Raw genomic sequence first — 16,044 nt, forward strand, 5'->3', positions numbered from 1 at the left:
TAATAATACTACACTAAGGTTATCCTTTGTTAACTAGTAATAGACTACTTAGTTAGCTAGGCTAAAGGTAAGCTTATTACTACTAAAGGTAGTACTACTAAAGAATATAGTAGAGGTATAAAAGGTATTACCTTCTGGTTTATTTTTACTGCTTTTAAGAGTATAGTTACCTTAAAGGTAGTAACTAAGGTCCTTGTTATCTTTATTATCTTCTTCTTCCTGTAGGTAACTGCCTTTATAGCTAGTAAAAAAGGATTAATACGCAGTTAGTAAAGAGTCTTTTACCTAGTGGTTGTTTTTAAATTATTAATATACCTTGTGTTACTTATTAGTAGTGTGTTTTATTAACTAATAACTAGGCTTATAGTAAATATAGTACTTCTTAGTATTATAGTTGCTATTATTATTGCTATAATAGTTACTATTACTATAGTTATTACTAAACTGCTAGTTATGCCCTTAGCTATAGTAGGTGTAGTTAACCTAGTATTAATTATTAGGGTCTACCTAGTACTAGCTAACCTTGTTGTTATATTTTATTATAGTACTTACTAATAACTGCAGTTAGTTATAGACTTCTTCTAATAAAGGCGCTAGATTAAATAGGTATAATTTATACTTATAAACTCTAGAGTAAGTATTTAATAGCTAGGATTAAAGGACTTTATTATTATAGTAGCTATTAGGTAGCACTTATTAGATAAAAGTAAGTCTATTAATAAGCTTCTTAAGCACTTTAAGCTTACTTTTCTTAGGGTTATTATATATAATATAGTAAAAGGTAGTATTTTGCTACTTAGTAAAGTATATCTAAATAGCTTTAAGGCTCTTAAAGTAAGCTCTTATTTAGGTAACTATAGTAGTAAGGTCTTAGATATTCCTACTGCTAATTTAGGTAAAATAAAAGGTAAAAGCCTTACCTTTAAGTATTAACAAGAAGGCTAATACTATTTAGTGTCTCTTAATACTAATTTTACTATAGTTATTATAGAATAAGTTTAACTTAATATTAAATATATTATATATTTTACTAGTATACTTAGATTTATTAGTAATAATCTTAGTTAAGGTACCTAATTACTAAGGAGAAAGATAGTTACTAATAGTACTACTCTTAATTAGTAGTAGCTATCCTATGCCTTAGGGTTCTATAGGATTAGTGTATAAGCAAGTAAAGGGTTCCTACTATAATTAATAATAGGCAGAGAAGGATAATAGACTATTACCTTATTAAGATAGTCCCTATGTTAAGTTATATAGAGGAAGTAGTAAATCTTGTATAGATTAAGTCTACTATAGTAATACTAAGGTTTACTACTCTTGCTAATATAACTTCTACACTTGTTTATTAAGTTAGGTCTATATTATTACTAGTTATTACTTAAGGTTTATAAATATTACTAGGCTCTATTTAGTTATATAGGCAATAGGTTACTATTACTGTTTTTACTTACACTATTCTAGGCTAATATAACTACATTAGATATTATTTAAGAAGCTATTATATATTTTAATAAGCCTATTAAATATTACTAACTTATACTATACTTTCTTAACTTCTTTATCTATCTAAACGTAAAACTTATTATTATTAATAATAGTAATAAGGTATAAGGTAATTTATTAATAGTCTTTAGGTATATAGACGCCTTAATTAAGAAGGAAGTTATAAAAAATTAATAGTAGTGTTTTACTAGTAGCGCTAAAGAGGGCTTTGTCTTATCTATTAAAGTAATATTAAAAGTCCCTCTAGAGCTTATAACCTATAAGGGCGTATTTAGCCTATTTAGCTATATAATAGGCAAAGTAAAAGTAAATAGTAGGAGGGTCTTGCTTATTAAGAAGGATTTCTTAGCTATACTTCTTATAGTTAATATATCTTGCTATAAAGGTAGGTACCTTAGGGTGTAAAGTACTACTAGGTTAACTTATTATAAGGTTAGTTATTAAGGTTAATTAGTAGTAATTACTATATAACTTTTATAGTAGTAATTAAGTAGTAAGTTTCTTTCTTAGTGTAACTTACACTTATAAGTCTAGATAGTGCTAGGTTAGTTTTATATATATAAGGTAAATAGGGATAGTTTTCTAAAGGGGTAAATATAAAGATAAAGGGAAAAGTTAAATAAGGTAGTAATTATTACTACTTAAGTGTCTCTTCTTAATAGCGCTATAGTTAGCGTAAAAGAGATTCTTACTTATTAAAGGGGTTCTAATAGTGTAATAGACACTATAGTGTTTCTTGTAGAGGTAAGGTAGCCTTAATAATACTTAACTTAGTTAGTAGTCTACTAGGTTATAGTAGGCTAAGTAAACTCCTATAATAGTAAGCCTTATTAATTACTAGTTGTTAGTAATAATTAACTATTAATTAATGTTAGTTTTTACTAGCTAATTAATAAGATCCTGTATCTTGTAATATTACAAAGGTTAAAAAAAGGTAGTTAAATTTATAGTTGTTAATAGTTAACTAGTTAACAAGGTAAAGTAAGAGCACAAGTGTAGTAGCACCCTTGCGTATAGGCAAGGGTAAGGGATTCTGCCGGTAGGCGGTGTGTCACGTGACCCACCGCCTCCGGCCGCATCACCCATATGCCAACAGTAACATTAGCGTAACTGTACTCTCAGGCTGCACCACAGGCGACGTTCTCGGAGTTAATCCTCTAAGCAAGCTCCTGGCAACCGTAGCAAATGCCCAGAATTAGGACACCAAGATCAAAGACAGCAGGGTCAACATGGGGCGCGCCCTGATCATAGACAGACAAGGGCCCTCCAGAAAGCACAATACCCTTCGGTTTAAAGGGGAGATCCGCCAGCTTCGTGGTACATGGCAGCATCTCAGCGTACACCTTGAGGGCACACAGGCGTCTCAGGATGAGGTGGCTCGTCTGCGAACCAAAGTCGAGAATGAGGATAGTGTCGAAGTTGTTGTGAGGGGCCTCAGCCTCCATTTCGGTAATGCTGGCCATGTTTTGTGCTTGTGTCACGTAACAAAACGATACTGTCAGTTACGTGGGCAGTAATAGTAGCTTATATATCGTGACAGCATGTCACCCTTGCTCGGGTCGTCCCCCAGCAAGCGGTTCACCATGATGGACTCCTCGTGGTCAGTAAACCACCCATTCTTGCCCCGGAACCAGTTCTTGGTCTGGGTGGGACCGGGAGGCATCAGGCCCCAGGAAAAGATGCCGATAATGAGAGTCACGATTCCCTCAATGAGGAAGCTAGTTGTTGTTAGTTCTGAGCATCGCCACCCTCCTGCCTTGGTGTGGACTCGCAGCCATCTCCAGCCAGCCCATCCCGCTACACCTCGCATTTGAAGGACACCGGCAGCGACCAGAGATCCCACAATATTCACGGTGCTCAGTGCAGTACAGAATCACGCAAGCCTGAGCGGCAGCTCGTTGGACTTGTAAAAGTACGTGAGCCAGAGGACGACGTCGCTACAAGCAAGTCAGTAACCGTCCACCATCACCACCACCATTCCCCCCATCGTCCCAGACTCACGGAATGAAACCGCACATCAACAAACCCAGCAGGGCTTTGATGGCGTAGAACCCCGCGCGGTTCGATAGGAAAGCCTGGAAACCGGCCGTGATGGACCAGCCGACCATGATGGACGGGATCCACCGGTCAGCTCCGAGTTTCTTGCTGACGAGACCGCTGGGCAACTCGGCGGCGAGGAAGGACAACAGAAAAATCTACCCCGCGTGTGAGCCTATCAACACCACCACATCTCATCACTCTGGGAGGAGACTGAGTGTTTGTCCATAGTTGAAGTCGTTGGTTGTCATTCCAAGTTCAGGAAGCTTTTGTCTATGTCAGTCACCGTTCCTGTACGAGCCGTCGTTGTCCAGGTGCTTCTCGCCATATTGTCCGAAATCGCACGGTTGATGTTCCTTCGGTGAAGGTTGAGAGCGCAGAACATGACCTGTGTATCACCAATCAGCTGTCATTTCTTAACTTTCGACAGAAGGGGGGGGTTGCGCTAACCCAAGCCCACACCATGATTCTCTTGTCGATCTAAGCAGATTCAGTTTATTTAGCTCTCGCTCGACATCGTAGTTGTCCCATATGCACATGGCAGCAGCAGTAGCACACCTTTTTGACCAACTTCCTCTCATCGTCGGCAGACCATTGGTAGTTCGGAACTTCGGGTCGAAGCGATGGCGGTTCTCGTACTGGGCCTTCTCGTACACCTTGCGCCAGTGGTCGGCAGTGACAGGGTCCGAGAAGACGTGCTCGTCCGTCGAGCCGTGCTGCTGGGCGCCCTGTTCTCGCAACGAAGAGGCCGAGGCGTCTGTCGCGACCTGCGACTGCGTGGTGTCGACCTCTTTGACTGGGTTCCTGAAGGGCCCTTCCGTTCCGTTTGAGCCCATCACTGAAGTCGACTTGCAAACACCTTTGGCAACCCGGTTGGCAGACTGTATGCGAGTCTTGCAGGGGCCTTTGAGAGCTTCGTTGACAGCGTCACAACTGCACAGGTACCGGCAACGAAGCCCGGTCCGCGGATATACAAGAACCTTTATACATTACCCCCTAAGGTCCCAGTAATCTGGGTGGTGGTTCCAAGCTCGATCTGTTGCTGTCTTCCTTCCCGACACTGTGAGGACGAGGGGGGTGGTACCGAAGACGGGTAGAAAGTTCTTCATGCTAGCGCGATGGATCGAAGCGATCACCTCATATTCAATTGGTCTTCTTTAAAAAATCACACCTCTTTTCTATGATGCAATTGCGAGAGAGCATTGCGCTGCGGGCCGGTGGCCCAACGAGTCGAGCTGTCGAGTGTTGGGGGGTGATCCATAGTGGCCCGGCCCATGTCATACATATGTCGTCGTGGATTGCCTGACCAGCAACTTTGGCCCAAAGGGCAGTGTATGCGCAAGTAACTAAACCCCCACGTACGAGAATTCAAAACCGAGTTATAAGGGACTAAGTTGAGCGCGAGGAATCCTGTCGGAATCCAGCTATCGAGGGGGATGCTCGAGGTGCCCAGATGCCGGCTGGGGAAAGCTGCGCGATACTGTAAAGAAGACGAGCCGATTACCATGTGTGGATAATGCGTCCGACGGCGAGGCCAAAAACATGTCAGCCTCTTGTTTACTGATCAACGATTGGGGAGGCCTTGGGCGGCATGAACACCCGCATCTCTACCGACGAAAAAGGCTTGGGGTAGAGGGATTGCGTGATGGCAGCCATGTAATTGTGACACCCCTTTCGACCCGATGTAGAGACAATTGGCCGATTAGGGAGCGGCAAAGAGGCAGCCCACGTCCAGCGCCCAACCCAACCCCTTGGATCGATCGCGCGCCCGGGACGATTAATCATTGGATTTATTCACTATTCAAATGTCTGGCTTGTCTTGCCATGTCCGTCTCAGCCTTACCGGTGGGCAGAAAAGGATTGGAAAGGCTCGAACTGCAAACCCAACTAACTGGCTGGGGGTTAAACATGTGAGACAACCATGACTTTAGTGGAAAGTGTCACAGATGAGATCTCATCAAGGCATATCCTTGTGGTAGAAAAGTCTATCTCTTTATTTATATTTGGTTTTACATTAACTGCTATGTTGGTGCCAACTGACTGCCACTACTAAACATACTCGCTCACGCGATGGGCATCAGCTTTGAGTCGGCCCAACATGAATCACGTACTGGATTGTTGTATCGCAACAGACAGTATCGGTTTCTTTTGCTCGTAATAGAGTGGCATTCATCATCACGCCAGTACTTTTTCTTGACTGGTTATTTTTTTTTATTTTCTTATTATTATTATTTTTGCAGTTCTCTACCACTGCCCTAGGCCTCTTCGGCCGGCCCTAAATCGTTCATGACCAAATTGGCCCCTTTGATGTACACGCTACAAACTCATACCTCGTCATCTCACCGGCCCTCTAACCCTTGAAAGGTGTCTCGTATGGCCGCTCAGCCTGCGGCGTGATTCTGGCCAAGTGCCTCCGCGAGCCGTTGTTCCAGTCAATCAGCGCAGAGTGCTGGGTAACACGGTTGTCCCAGACGACGACGGTCCCCTCCTCCCACTTGACGCGGGCATGGAAGTCGGCGCCCCACGCAATGTGCTCGTAGAGGAACTTGAGCAGAGCGTCCGACTCTTCCTTCTTCAGACCCACGATCTCACGGGTGACTGATAAATCACGGTTAGCCGGGCCGGGTTGCTCAAAAGGCGCTTTACGTTGCATGGAGGAAAGCTTACATTGAGGGTTGATGTAGAGGGCCTTCTCACCGGTCACGGGGTGCGTCCGGACGATGGGGTGGGTGTTTGCAACGGGCTCGCGGCGCTTGATGCTGCCCTTGTTGACGGAAGCGTTGATCTGCTCGACGCCAGAGTGGACGGCCTGTAGGCCGTGGAGTCTCTCCTGGAAGAGCGGGCTGAGCCTGTTGTAGGCCTCGACGGCGTTGCAGAAGAGAGTGTCGCCACCCGTCTCCGGCTTGTCGAGGATGTACAGGAATGTCGTGCCCGGCGGCTGCTGCTCGTACGAGACATCCGAATGCCACGCGATCGAGCTCGTCCTGGTGGCGAAGAACTCCTCGGCCGACCTGTCGCCCGCGGCGCGGTGGACGAGGTGGATCTCCGGGAAGCCCTCGGGCGATCCGGAGGTGGGGTGGATGTGGTGACGACCAAAGTAGCCGCCAAACTCGAGGGCCTTGTCGATGGAAAGGTCGGCAAGGTCTTGACCGCGGAAGGCGACGACCTTGCGCTCCGCGACGAAGCGGGCGAGTTGGTCGCGGCCGGCGTTGCTGAGCTTGCTGAGCTGGATGCCCCTGACTTCCGTGCCGATCGTGGGCGTCAGGTCGGTCACCTGGGCCTCCTTGGGGAGAAGGTCCGGGAAGCTGGGGTCGGCATCCTTGCCATGTTCGTAGTGCTGGAAGGGTTCTAGGGGAGGGTATTTTTGCTCGGGGTTCCATGTGGGAAGGTAATGAGGATACTAAGGGTTTGGAAGTCAGGCATCTTTGTAGAATTCCTAGACAATATCAACCAAAGGTTCATGTGCACCAACCTTTGCGCCCTTATGGCCGTCCCCTCCCTTCGCCTCGGCGTCTTTGTCGTATACAATAGGTGCAAGCTCCTTGTAATCACCGGAGCCGTCGGCATACAGGCGAAGGTTTTTCACCGGAAGGTTGACTGGTTCAGTCACCGTGGTAGATTCTGTTGCTGAAGGTGCCATGCTGACTCGAGATTTTGTCTCCTCTGATCTCAGTTTCAAATTTTGCCACTGGTACGTCCATCCACGCATGAGGATTCAACGTCCCGTCTTTGGGCTTATATAGACGACCCCTCCAAAATGGCATCGACGTCGGAGTGTACCCGAGGGAAGGGCTTATCTTAGGACAATTGCATGCTGGCAGGGATTCGATTGCGTTGTCCCCCGGACCCCTCTTCCTCAAAACAACGTACGCAGTGCAGGCCAATGCGGTCCCGATCACCAGATGGCACAGCCGCAGAATACCATTGGCGTTCAGTAGCACACAAGGGGAAAGGATGGGGGGGAGGGGGTGACGCCATCCACTTGGAACAAATTCACTTAAATGGTGAAATTCACACCAAAGACACCGCCAGGGGCGGCGCTGATTATTAATTGTGGTTGTGATGTTGCTATCTGGGATCTGAGCACGCAATCCGCTGATGCAACCTCTGTGCGTCGGATGACCCAGATTTTAAGAAATAATACTATAGAAATTACTGTCTTATCCTAACCCTAACTTTTCCTTGTTACTCCTTATTACTCTCTACTAATATGGGTCAGGGTTAGAGTACAGCGTTAGGGTAGGATAATAATTTATAGAATACTTTTTATTATTTTCTAACTCTTATTAACATCTATACACCAAGTTGTATTAACATGAAGTAAGATTTGGTAATTTAAAAAATAGTTAAATAAGGACCCTTTAAGGTACAATAAGCATGTTTGCGACTCGTTATAATACACAGCTCGCTATGCATGTACGTTATGTTAACAAGGTTAATTGCTAATAAGTAATTTAAAGGATTACTATCTATCTAGGAATGATTGTGTCTATATAAATCCGTAAAGCTACGTAGCAGCTTTTCCTAACCACCTTAATCACCTACCGATCCAGATGATCGGTCTTGTGGTCACGTGCGGTCACGTGCGGTCACGTGCTCTCTAGTGGGATTCCGCAGGCTTTCCATAAGTTGCGTAACTACGCCGAGGCGATCAGGTGGTATTCTCAGGCTTGTCCTAACGAATGCCCACAGCGCCACGATTCCCCCTTTTTTCGAGAAGTTTAAAAGGGATAGTAGCAGCCCCAGTCGTACTTCTTCATGCCCTGAGGGTCAGCGTAGGCGTGGACGCCATAGTGTTCGTCGCTCTTGTCGACGTATGTCGTGTAACAATAGGCATTAACGTCAACGTTCATTCGATTGATTCCGTCTGAGCAGTACCAGTCGAATGCACTGTTAGCATCATTGTTTTCCTTGTCGTTTTGGGCTTGGAACGGCGGATGCCACTGGTCAACACAAGCTGCGTTCATGTCAACGCCACCAGCCCAGGTGCGGGCTGACACAGGGGCGGCGAGTATGGTGAGGCTGGCGACGACGCCAATGATGGTATTGGAAGCAAACATACTGAATGACTTGGGTTTGTTCTGTTCAGTGTTGGGAATGCAAGAAGCAGTATGTATCTGCACAAAGTTTTATGTAGAAGGCGGTGCAGAACCAGAGACAAGTTGTGAGTAGAGGTATTTAATCGAGCTGTGAGTGTGTTGGTGGCTGATGAGACAGACTTAGAATCATGGACTTTTAGGCCGTATTTATAGATGAATGTTCAGCTTTCAGACCGTATGATACAGACTTAAAATAGATACTTCGCATATAACCATTCCCTATTGAGATTGCGAAAGATGAGGCTGTGAAAGCCTTGAATTCTCTGCTAAACACTGTGGTTGCCTGTCATGCCATGGACGGGTTCATCCATGCAGAGAAACGTGGCACTGCATCGCATGCCAGGATGTGAGCACATCACCAGCTTCCCGTTGTCAATACTTCGCACATAGACCACGTAGTACTCATGACTATGGTCCACACATAAAGCTTTGTTGAGGAAGGGGCGTAGAACATAGTCTGCGCTAGCAAGTGCTCCACTGCAAGCAAGAAGATCTTTGTAAACTAGAAGCGTATCCAGACCAATAAGATAAGTTTGTTAGAACAATATATTAACGCTTTACAACTTCTTCACTAAAATAGATAGAGTTACTACTATACCGCTTTCGGGTTCGTTCCGACCTGGGGTCCACCACAAACCACAATGCAATTGTCACACATGCTTGACTAGCACTAATAGCTTGCACGTAGGCTGTATTAATCAAAAGATAATGCAATAGAAAGCATAGATAGCACTAATGCTGGAGTTTCCCTGCTTATACCTGTGATATACCTAGTTAGTCACTAGCATGGGGACATGCCTCTTGGAGGAGAGACATGGTGTTACAGCCCAACTAGTTGGGGCGCTAGCCGGCGTAACTATATAGTGCAAAACAGGGGATAATGATGCTGGTGCATCATTACCGAAGCTTTTGCTTTGTGCCAGAGTTGGTTGCCCTGACCTGCTCGTGACACCTGCGTGTTATCTATACAAATGCTGTGCTGCCTGCATTTCGCCTTGTCTTCGTAAGGCAACATAGCCTGTAACTTGTTAGGTCGTAAAAAGCTCCTATAAGCTCTAAAAGGCCCCAAATGGTCTGAAAAACAGGACCTAATGAACACTCTTTGATTGCAATGTTAGCTACAAGTAGCGTTGTGAAGGGCCGCTAATGTACCCCTGGAATAACCCCTGTTTATGATATGGGTATCCCTTAGCATTATAGGTAGAGATTTTTGTAAGGAACTATACCTAGGGACTTTTGTAAGGTTTTTCTGTACACTATTAGGGAAGCGAGAGGGGAGAGGCTTTGTGGGGTATTATGTGAAGGACAAATTCAGTATTGAGCTCCAGCTCTGCAGACAAGCCGTTGTCCCGTTCCTCTATACATCCCCTGCCCTTTATACTATACAACGTTCTGCCCCTATTAGTTGAAACCCATTGTAGTCATTATGACGTTCGGATACTCTCACGCCTGCAGCTAGAGATAAGTTAGGATGGCGAATAAGCAGAAGAGCATACACAGCCTGTGCTAATGGTTCCTCTAACTACCTTATGCCTATGCGTTGCATGAAATCTTGCAGTGTGGCGCGCGCGCACGCGCACTAAAGCAGCTTTATTAGACATATACCATTATAGGTAGTATAACATGCTATATAAACTATTTTAATTGGTTTGTAAAGTCGTTTATCTAAGTTTCTAAAAGGCTAGGACCCGGCAGTGTATCACCGCCCTTACTAAACTGGCGAGGCAGTGGAAATTACGCGCCAAGGTTCCTACCGCAACAGGCTGTCTCTCGTAACGAACTATGTCCCAATGGGGATTTGCTTGTGCTAGTCTCCCTGGCTTAAATTGCGCTCGCGTCTGGGTCCGCAGACTGTGCGGCCTTTTGATATGCATTATAGATAGATTCATCATCGCGGAGAGTGGCGCGCATTAGGAAGCCGACGCCTGCGCTTGCGCCATTTATGATAAAACTCCAGTGTATCTCGTCATATTTGACGTGTAAAAAGCAGCAAAAAGGTAGAGAAAAAGAGAGAGAGAGAATAAGTTATGTGTTTTCACTCTTTTTTCAGGTGGACAAACCCGGGGGGTGATTCCCAGCTCGGAGGCATGTCCGGCTGGTGAGACCCGCCCGACAGTGGTCACGGCTAACACGGCACACGGCAGCCTGCAGCTCGCATAACAGAGCGTCCCGGTTCGGCCACACCGTATCCTCTCATCAAATACGAAGTCCGCACAGGCCACAGGCTGCTGGAAAGAGGTAAGCGGGCTGGCAGAAACAGGGATCTAGATGTAGCAAACACAGGGAGTCATTTATGTTAGCAGCAAGTTAGGTGGCAAGGGTTAGGGTTACATATGTGGCTGTGTGTGTAGGTAGGTTGACTGCCTTCTATTAATGGGATTAGGGTATGGCTTGTGTGAACTTCGTATTTGATGAGAGGATACGGTAGCCAGGATCCCTCCCCTGTGCCTCCATCCTCATCGAGTATGAAGAACATTTAGAACTGCCGAAACTCCCTCTAAACAAGCAGCGATGTGTTCGACAGGCTAGGGAGCGGTCGACCCATGCACAAGACGGCAGCCAACGCTTAAGAAATAGATAACCCAATTCCCAGCGTTGATCCTCCTGTGGCTAGTTATCACCTCATACGATACAGGGCTGGATTACTGTCTGAGCTAGCTCCGTCTGCTCGCGCTGCTACCTGTTTAATTATGGCTCTCTGGGCCCTCCTTTCCCAACTTTACCGCTAGTTCCATGTGTAAAATATGCTGTGTCTGCCACGTAACGCAGAACAGCCTAAGCTTAGTTTCGTGGTGTGTCGGGAAGGGACTGTCACATTCGCACTCGCTGCCATTTACATAAGCGAGCAGCCTTCTATAGTACATCTTTCCACAAACAAATCTTTACTTAACGCCAGCCAGAAAACGGATCTCTACAGCTATAGAGGTAGTTATGAATAATGATGATGGCGACAGCGGATTAGGACGACAAAGAAAGACAACATTTCTGGCTCCTTTCACTACACTATCTCCATCCTTGCCTTCTGAGGGGTGATAAGACGAATTCCTAGCAGGCACATTACTTGCGCCGTTTTCTAACCAATAGCTTTACACGTTTTAATACTTCGTATAACCCCACCTGGACGGTAACCTCAGTAGGGTTACATCAACGTGAGCCATGAACCATGCCATAGCCTCTAGGGGAAGGCGGGGTATAAGGAATTTAACTTTCAAGGGTAGCGGTTAACAGGCAGACATATTACAGGGCTGGCGCCTGTGCGCATATGTACCTTAGGGGCTTTTGCCCTGGCAGCAGGGTTGTAAAAGATACTAGTAGTACTTAGTATACTAATACTAGACTTAAGTATACTTAGTATTAGTATTACTTAGGTATACTTAAGTATACTTATTATTATATAAGAATAAGTAAAAATAAAGAAAATGTTGGTATATAGGTAATGTGGCCAGAGGCGGTGGGTTATGTGATACACTGCCTACTGGTAGAATCCCTACTTTTGCCTACACGCAAGGGTGCTGCTACACTTATACTCCTACTTTACCTTGTTAACTAGTTAACTATTAATAATAATTAACTACCTTTTCTTAACCTTTATAATATTATAAGATAAGGATCTTTATTAATTAACTAGTAAAAAACTAATATTAATTAATAGTTAATTATTACTAATAACTAATAATTAATAAGGCTTACTATTATAGGAGTTTACTTAGCCTACTATAACCTAGTAGACTACTAACTAAGTTAAGTATTATTAAGGCTACCTTACTTTTATAAGAAACACTATAGCGTCTATTACGCTATTAGAACCCCTTTAATAAGCAAGAACCTTTTCTATACTAACTATAGCGCTATTAAGAAAAGACACTTAAGTAGTAATAATTACTACCTTATTTAACTTTCCTTTTATCTTTATATCTACCTCTTTAGAAACTATCCTTATTTACTTTATATATATAAAACTAACTTAGCACTATTTAGACTTATAAGTATAAGTTATATTAAGAAGAAACTTACTACTTAATTACTACTATAAAAGTTATATAGTAATTACTACTAATTAACCTTAATAACTAACCTTATAATAAGTTAATCTAGTAGTACTTTATACTCTAAAGTATTTACCTCTATAGTAAGATATATTAACTATAAGAAGTATAGCTAAGAAATCCTTCTTAATAAGTAAGACCTTTCTACTATTTACTTCTACTTTGCCTATTATATAGCTAAATAAGCTAAATACGCCTTTATAAGTTATAAGCTCTAGAGGGATTTTTAATATTACTTTAATAAATAAGACAAAGCCCTCTTTAGTACTACTAATAAAACACTACTATTAATTTTTTATAACTTCCTTCTTAATTAAGGCGTCTTTATACCTAAAGACTATTAATAAATTACCTTAACGTATATATATAGTAAGTAGTATATTATAGTAAGTAGCGTATATCTACCTTATTTCTACTAGCTTTATCTTTATATTAACCTTTCTCTATATACAACAATAGAATCCTCTTCTTAAGAAAGCTAAATTATCCTTGTAATTATAGCTATCTAAAAAGACTAAAATCTATCTATATAAAAGGCAGCCTCTATCTATAATATACCTAAAACTATACTCTGTTATTAACGCACTAGAAAAGTTATATAAGCTAAGACATATTTAAAATTAATAAAGATAACTATATCTAAAGAAGAGGTAATTCTTAAAAGGGTTATTAACCTAATTAATTAAGGATTTCCTTTATAATAAGAAGATATATAAGATATAGCTAATTAACTCTTTAATATATACAACAGGATATATATTAGACCCTAATAGGCAGAGAACTTTATATAATAATAACCCTAATTAAAAATATAATTTTAATATTAAATTAACTATTAGAGGGCCTTAGCTAAGGATCCTATAATTATATAAGGCTAGTTTACACTTATATAAAATATAATTATAAAGTACAAGATATAGGATTATAATATCTATAATTTTAACAAGACTAGGTTCCTAATAAGAATACTATTATATATAAAGGTTATTATAACTTCTAACTAATATAAAAGGCCTTATATAAAGTAGCCTAGTAATTATAAATAGGTTTCTATTATTTAGGGTATATATATAGATAGCTAGGTAATACCTCTATATATTATTATAAAAAGTAAATATTACCTTCTATTATAGTACCTTAATAGTAAATTTTTAGCTATATAGTGTATTTACCTAAGTAAAAATAGATAAACTATAAACAAGATTAGCCTAGATTAGCTAAAGCACTTTAATTAGTGTATAAAGTCTTATATAAAGGGTACTTATTACTTTCTAATCCTAGATAGCTATAATAGTTATAAATTAACTAAATTTAATAACTACTATAAGGAAAAAGGTATTATTACTTTATATATACCTCTTTATTTATTATATAAGCTTTAGTCTCTTAATATTAGCTATTTTAGCTCTTTAAAGTACTTATATAATAAGGAAATTAAGAAAATAATATAGATATAAATTATATATATTACTAAGGATAACTTTTTTTCTGTCTTTAAAGTAGTATTCTTTACTTTAATAAGAGAAATAAATATATAAGTAGGTTTCTAATAGGCTAGTCTTATACCTTTTAATCCTAAAGTTATTATTTTTTACCTAGATTTTAAGCTAAAGATACTAACACTAGTTAACTTATATCTAACTAGCTTAGGCTTATAGGACCTAAAGATATTAATAATAGTAATTAAAGGCATATAAAGCTCTACCTTATTAAAAAAAAGGATTAGGGACTATTAAAGAAGTTTACTAACACTAATATATAAGGTAATTAACTTATAGTTAAAAGGTATTAGTAAGTTAGTATATTAACTTACTATTATTAAAGTAAAGAACTATTAACTTTATATAGGGATAAAGGTACTTAGTAAGCGCTAGAGGGCTAAAAAGACCTAACTATATCTTAGAGGATTACTTAATATAGCTAAAGTAGAGGCACTACAAGGAGAAAAGGACGTTATTAAAGCTAGAGGTAAGGAAATATCCTAAAAGGGGGGTTATATAGAGAGTAGTAAACTACTTGTATAATAATATAGTAATTATAGGAAAACTAGACATAACGTATAAACCTATAAGGTAGTTTAGGATACTAATAAAGAATAAGGTAATATATATTTTTAATTAATTTTATATAATCTAGTTAAATTAAGTTATTAAAAAGATAAAAAGGTAGGTAGATATACACTACTTACTATAATATACTACTTACTATATATATACGTTATACCTTATTACTATTATTAATAATAATAAGTTTTATATTTAAATAAATAAAGAAGTTAAAAAGGTATAGTATAAGTTAGTAATATTTAATAGGCTTATTAAAATATATAATAGCTTCCTAAATAATATCTAATATAGTTATATTAGCCTAGAGTAGTGTAATAGGGTTAGGTAGCATAGTCCTAAGAGTTATATAGCAGTTAACACAAGGGATAGAACAATAAGAAGGCTACCTACCTGTTAAAAAAGGGATTTATAGACCTAAGAAAGGATTAGGGGATATATAATTATTTATATATAGTTATTATTGTTAGCCTTAATACTCTATACAAAAATACACTACTAGTTATTACTACACTTTTATTTATTTAGGGAAATTTACTCTTTTTACAATTACTCTATTAATTTATACTTTTATTTTAGTATCTTTATAGATTAGGTCTAAGAATTACAAGACCTATTAATTAATATATATATTATTATTATTAGACGTTGTTATAGTGTAGGTAGTTTTCTTATGTTTTACTATTCCTCTTTTCCTTTGTTAGGTGGCCTAGATGCCTTGCCCTTTCTTAATGGTGCCTAGAGGCAGATCTGCTTCTTTAGTATAGGTATTCTATACTAGACTATAGACAGGCTCTCCTACGTAGTTACAACAAATTTATAGTTAATAAAAATATAAATATAATATATTATTAACATTTAGTAATACTTCTGCTTAATTAACGGCAGAACTAGCAAGAGATATAGTAGCTATATACTTTTATAGACTAATTTATAGGGATAAGATAGACCCTAAAAGCCTCCCTTAAAGTAGCAGGAATACGCTAAGATTTATTAAGTGTATATATATTCCTTTTCTGTTTTTAACCTCTCTTTTTGTTTTATATTTCCCCTTTTTAATTATAAGTATATAAAATAGATTATTTAACTTACAAGACAATTTATAGATCTAAAATACGCTAATATAGATAATTAATAGTAGTCTTACTAAGCTAATAAGTAAAGTAAAGGCACTAGTTAGATAAAGCTAATAAATATTCTACTAGAGATATTAACAAGAAGAAACAGTATTTTTAAGAATAAGCCTATAAAAGGTTATATAGTATAATAATAGTAGCTATATATAGATAACAT

General features: G+C 40.0%; 3 protein-coding genes across 3 annotated transcripts; all 3 read right to left on the minus strand.

Moving 5' to 3' along the window:
• Positions 1 to 2,493: 2,493 nt before the first annotated feature.
• Positions 2,494 to 3,050, minus strand: LY79DRAFT_560837 (class I glutamine amidotransferase-like protein). The gene has a single exon (XM_060558364.1). The coding sequence runs from the start codon at positions 2,967 to 2,969 to the stop codon at positions 2,664 to 2,666; it is 306 nt and encodes a 101-aa protein (XP_060411778.1). The 5' UTR covers positions 2,970 to 3,050; the 3' UTR covers positions 2,494 to 2,663.
• Positions 3,051 to 5,726: 2,676 nt separating this feature from the next.
• LY79DRAFT_560839 (TfdA family taurine catabolism dioxygenase TauD) lies at positions 5,727 to 7,600 on the minus strand. Its single transcript, XM_060558365.1, has 3 exons — positions 7,016 to 7,600; positions 6,211 to 6,943; positions 5,727 to 6,141 (listed from the first exon to the last, which is right to left on the minus strand). The coding sequence occupies exons 1-3, from the start codon at positions 7,250 to 7,252 to the stop codon at positions 5,894 to 5,896; spliced, it is 1,218 nt and encodes a 405-aa protein (XP_060411779.1). The 5' UTR covers positions 7,253 to 7,600; the 3' UTR covers positions 5,727 to 5,893.
• A 375-nt stretch (positions 7,601 to 7,975) lies between these two features.
• Positions 7,976 to 9,004, minus strand: LY79DRAFT_560842 (uncharacterized protein). The gene has a single exon (XM_060558366.1). The coding sequence runs from the start codon at positions 8,601 to 8,603 to the stop codon at positions 8,265 to 8,267; it is 339 nt and encodes a 112-aa protein (XP_060411780.1). The 5' UTR covers positions 8,604 to 9,004; the 3' UTR covers positions 7,976 to 8,264.
• Positions 9,005 to 16,044: the final 7,040 nt, after the last annotated feature.

This window comes from Colletotrichum navitas, assembly GCF_030913465.1.
Source record: "Colletotrichum navitas strain CBS 125086 chromosome Unknown LY79scaffold_52, whole genome shotgun sequence".
Taxonomy (NCBI): domain Eukaryota; kingdom Fungi; phylum Ascomycota; class Sordariomycetes; order Glomerellales; family Glomerellaceae; genus Colletotrichum; species Colletotrichum navitas.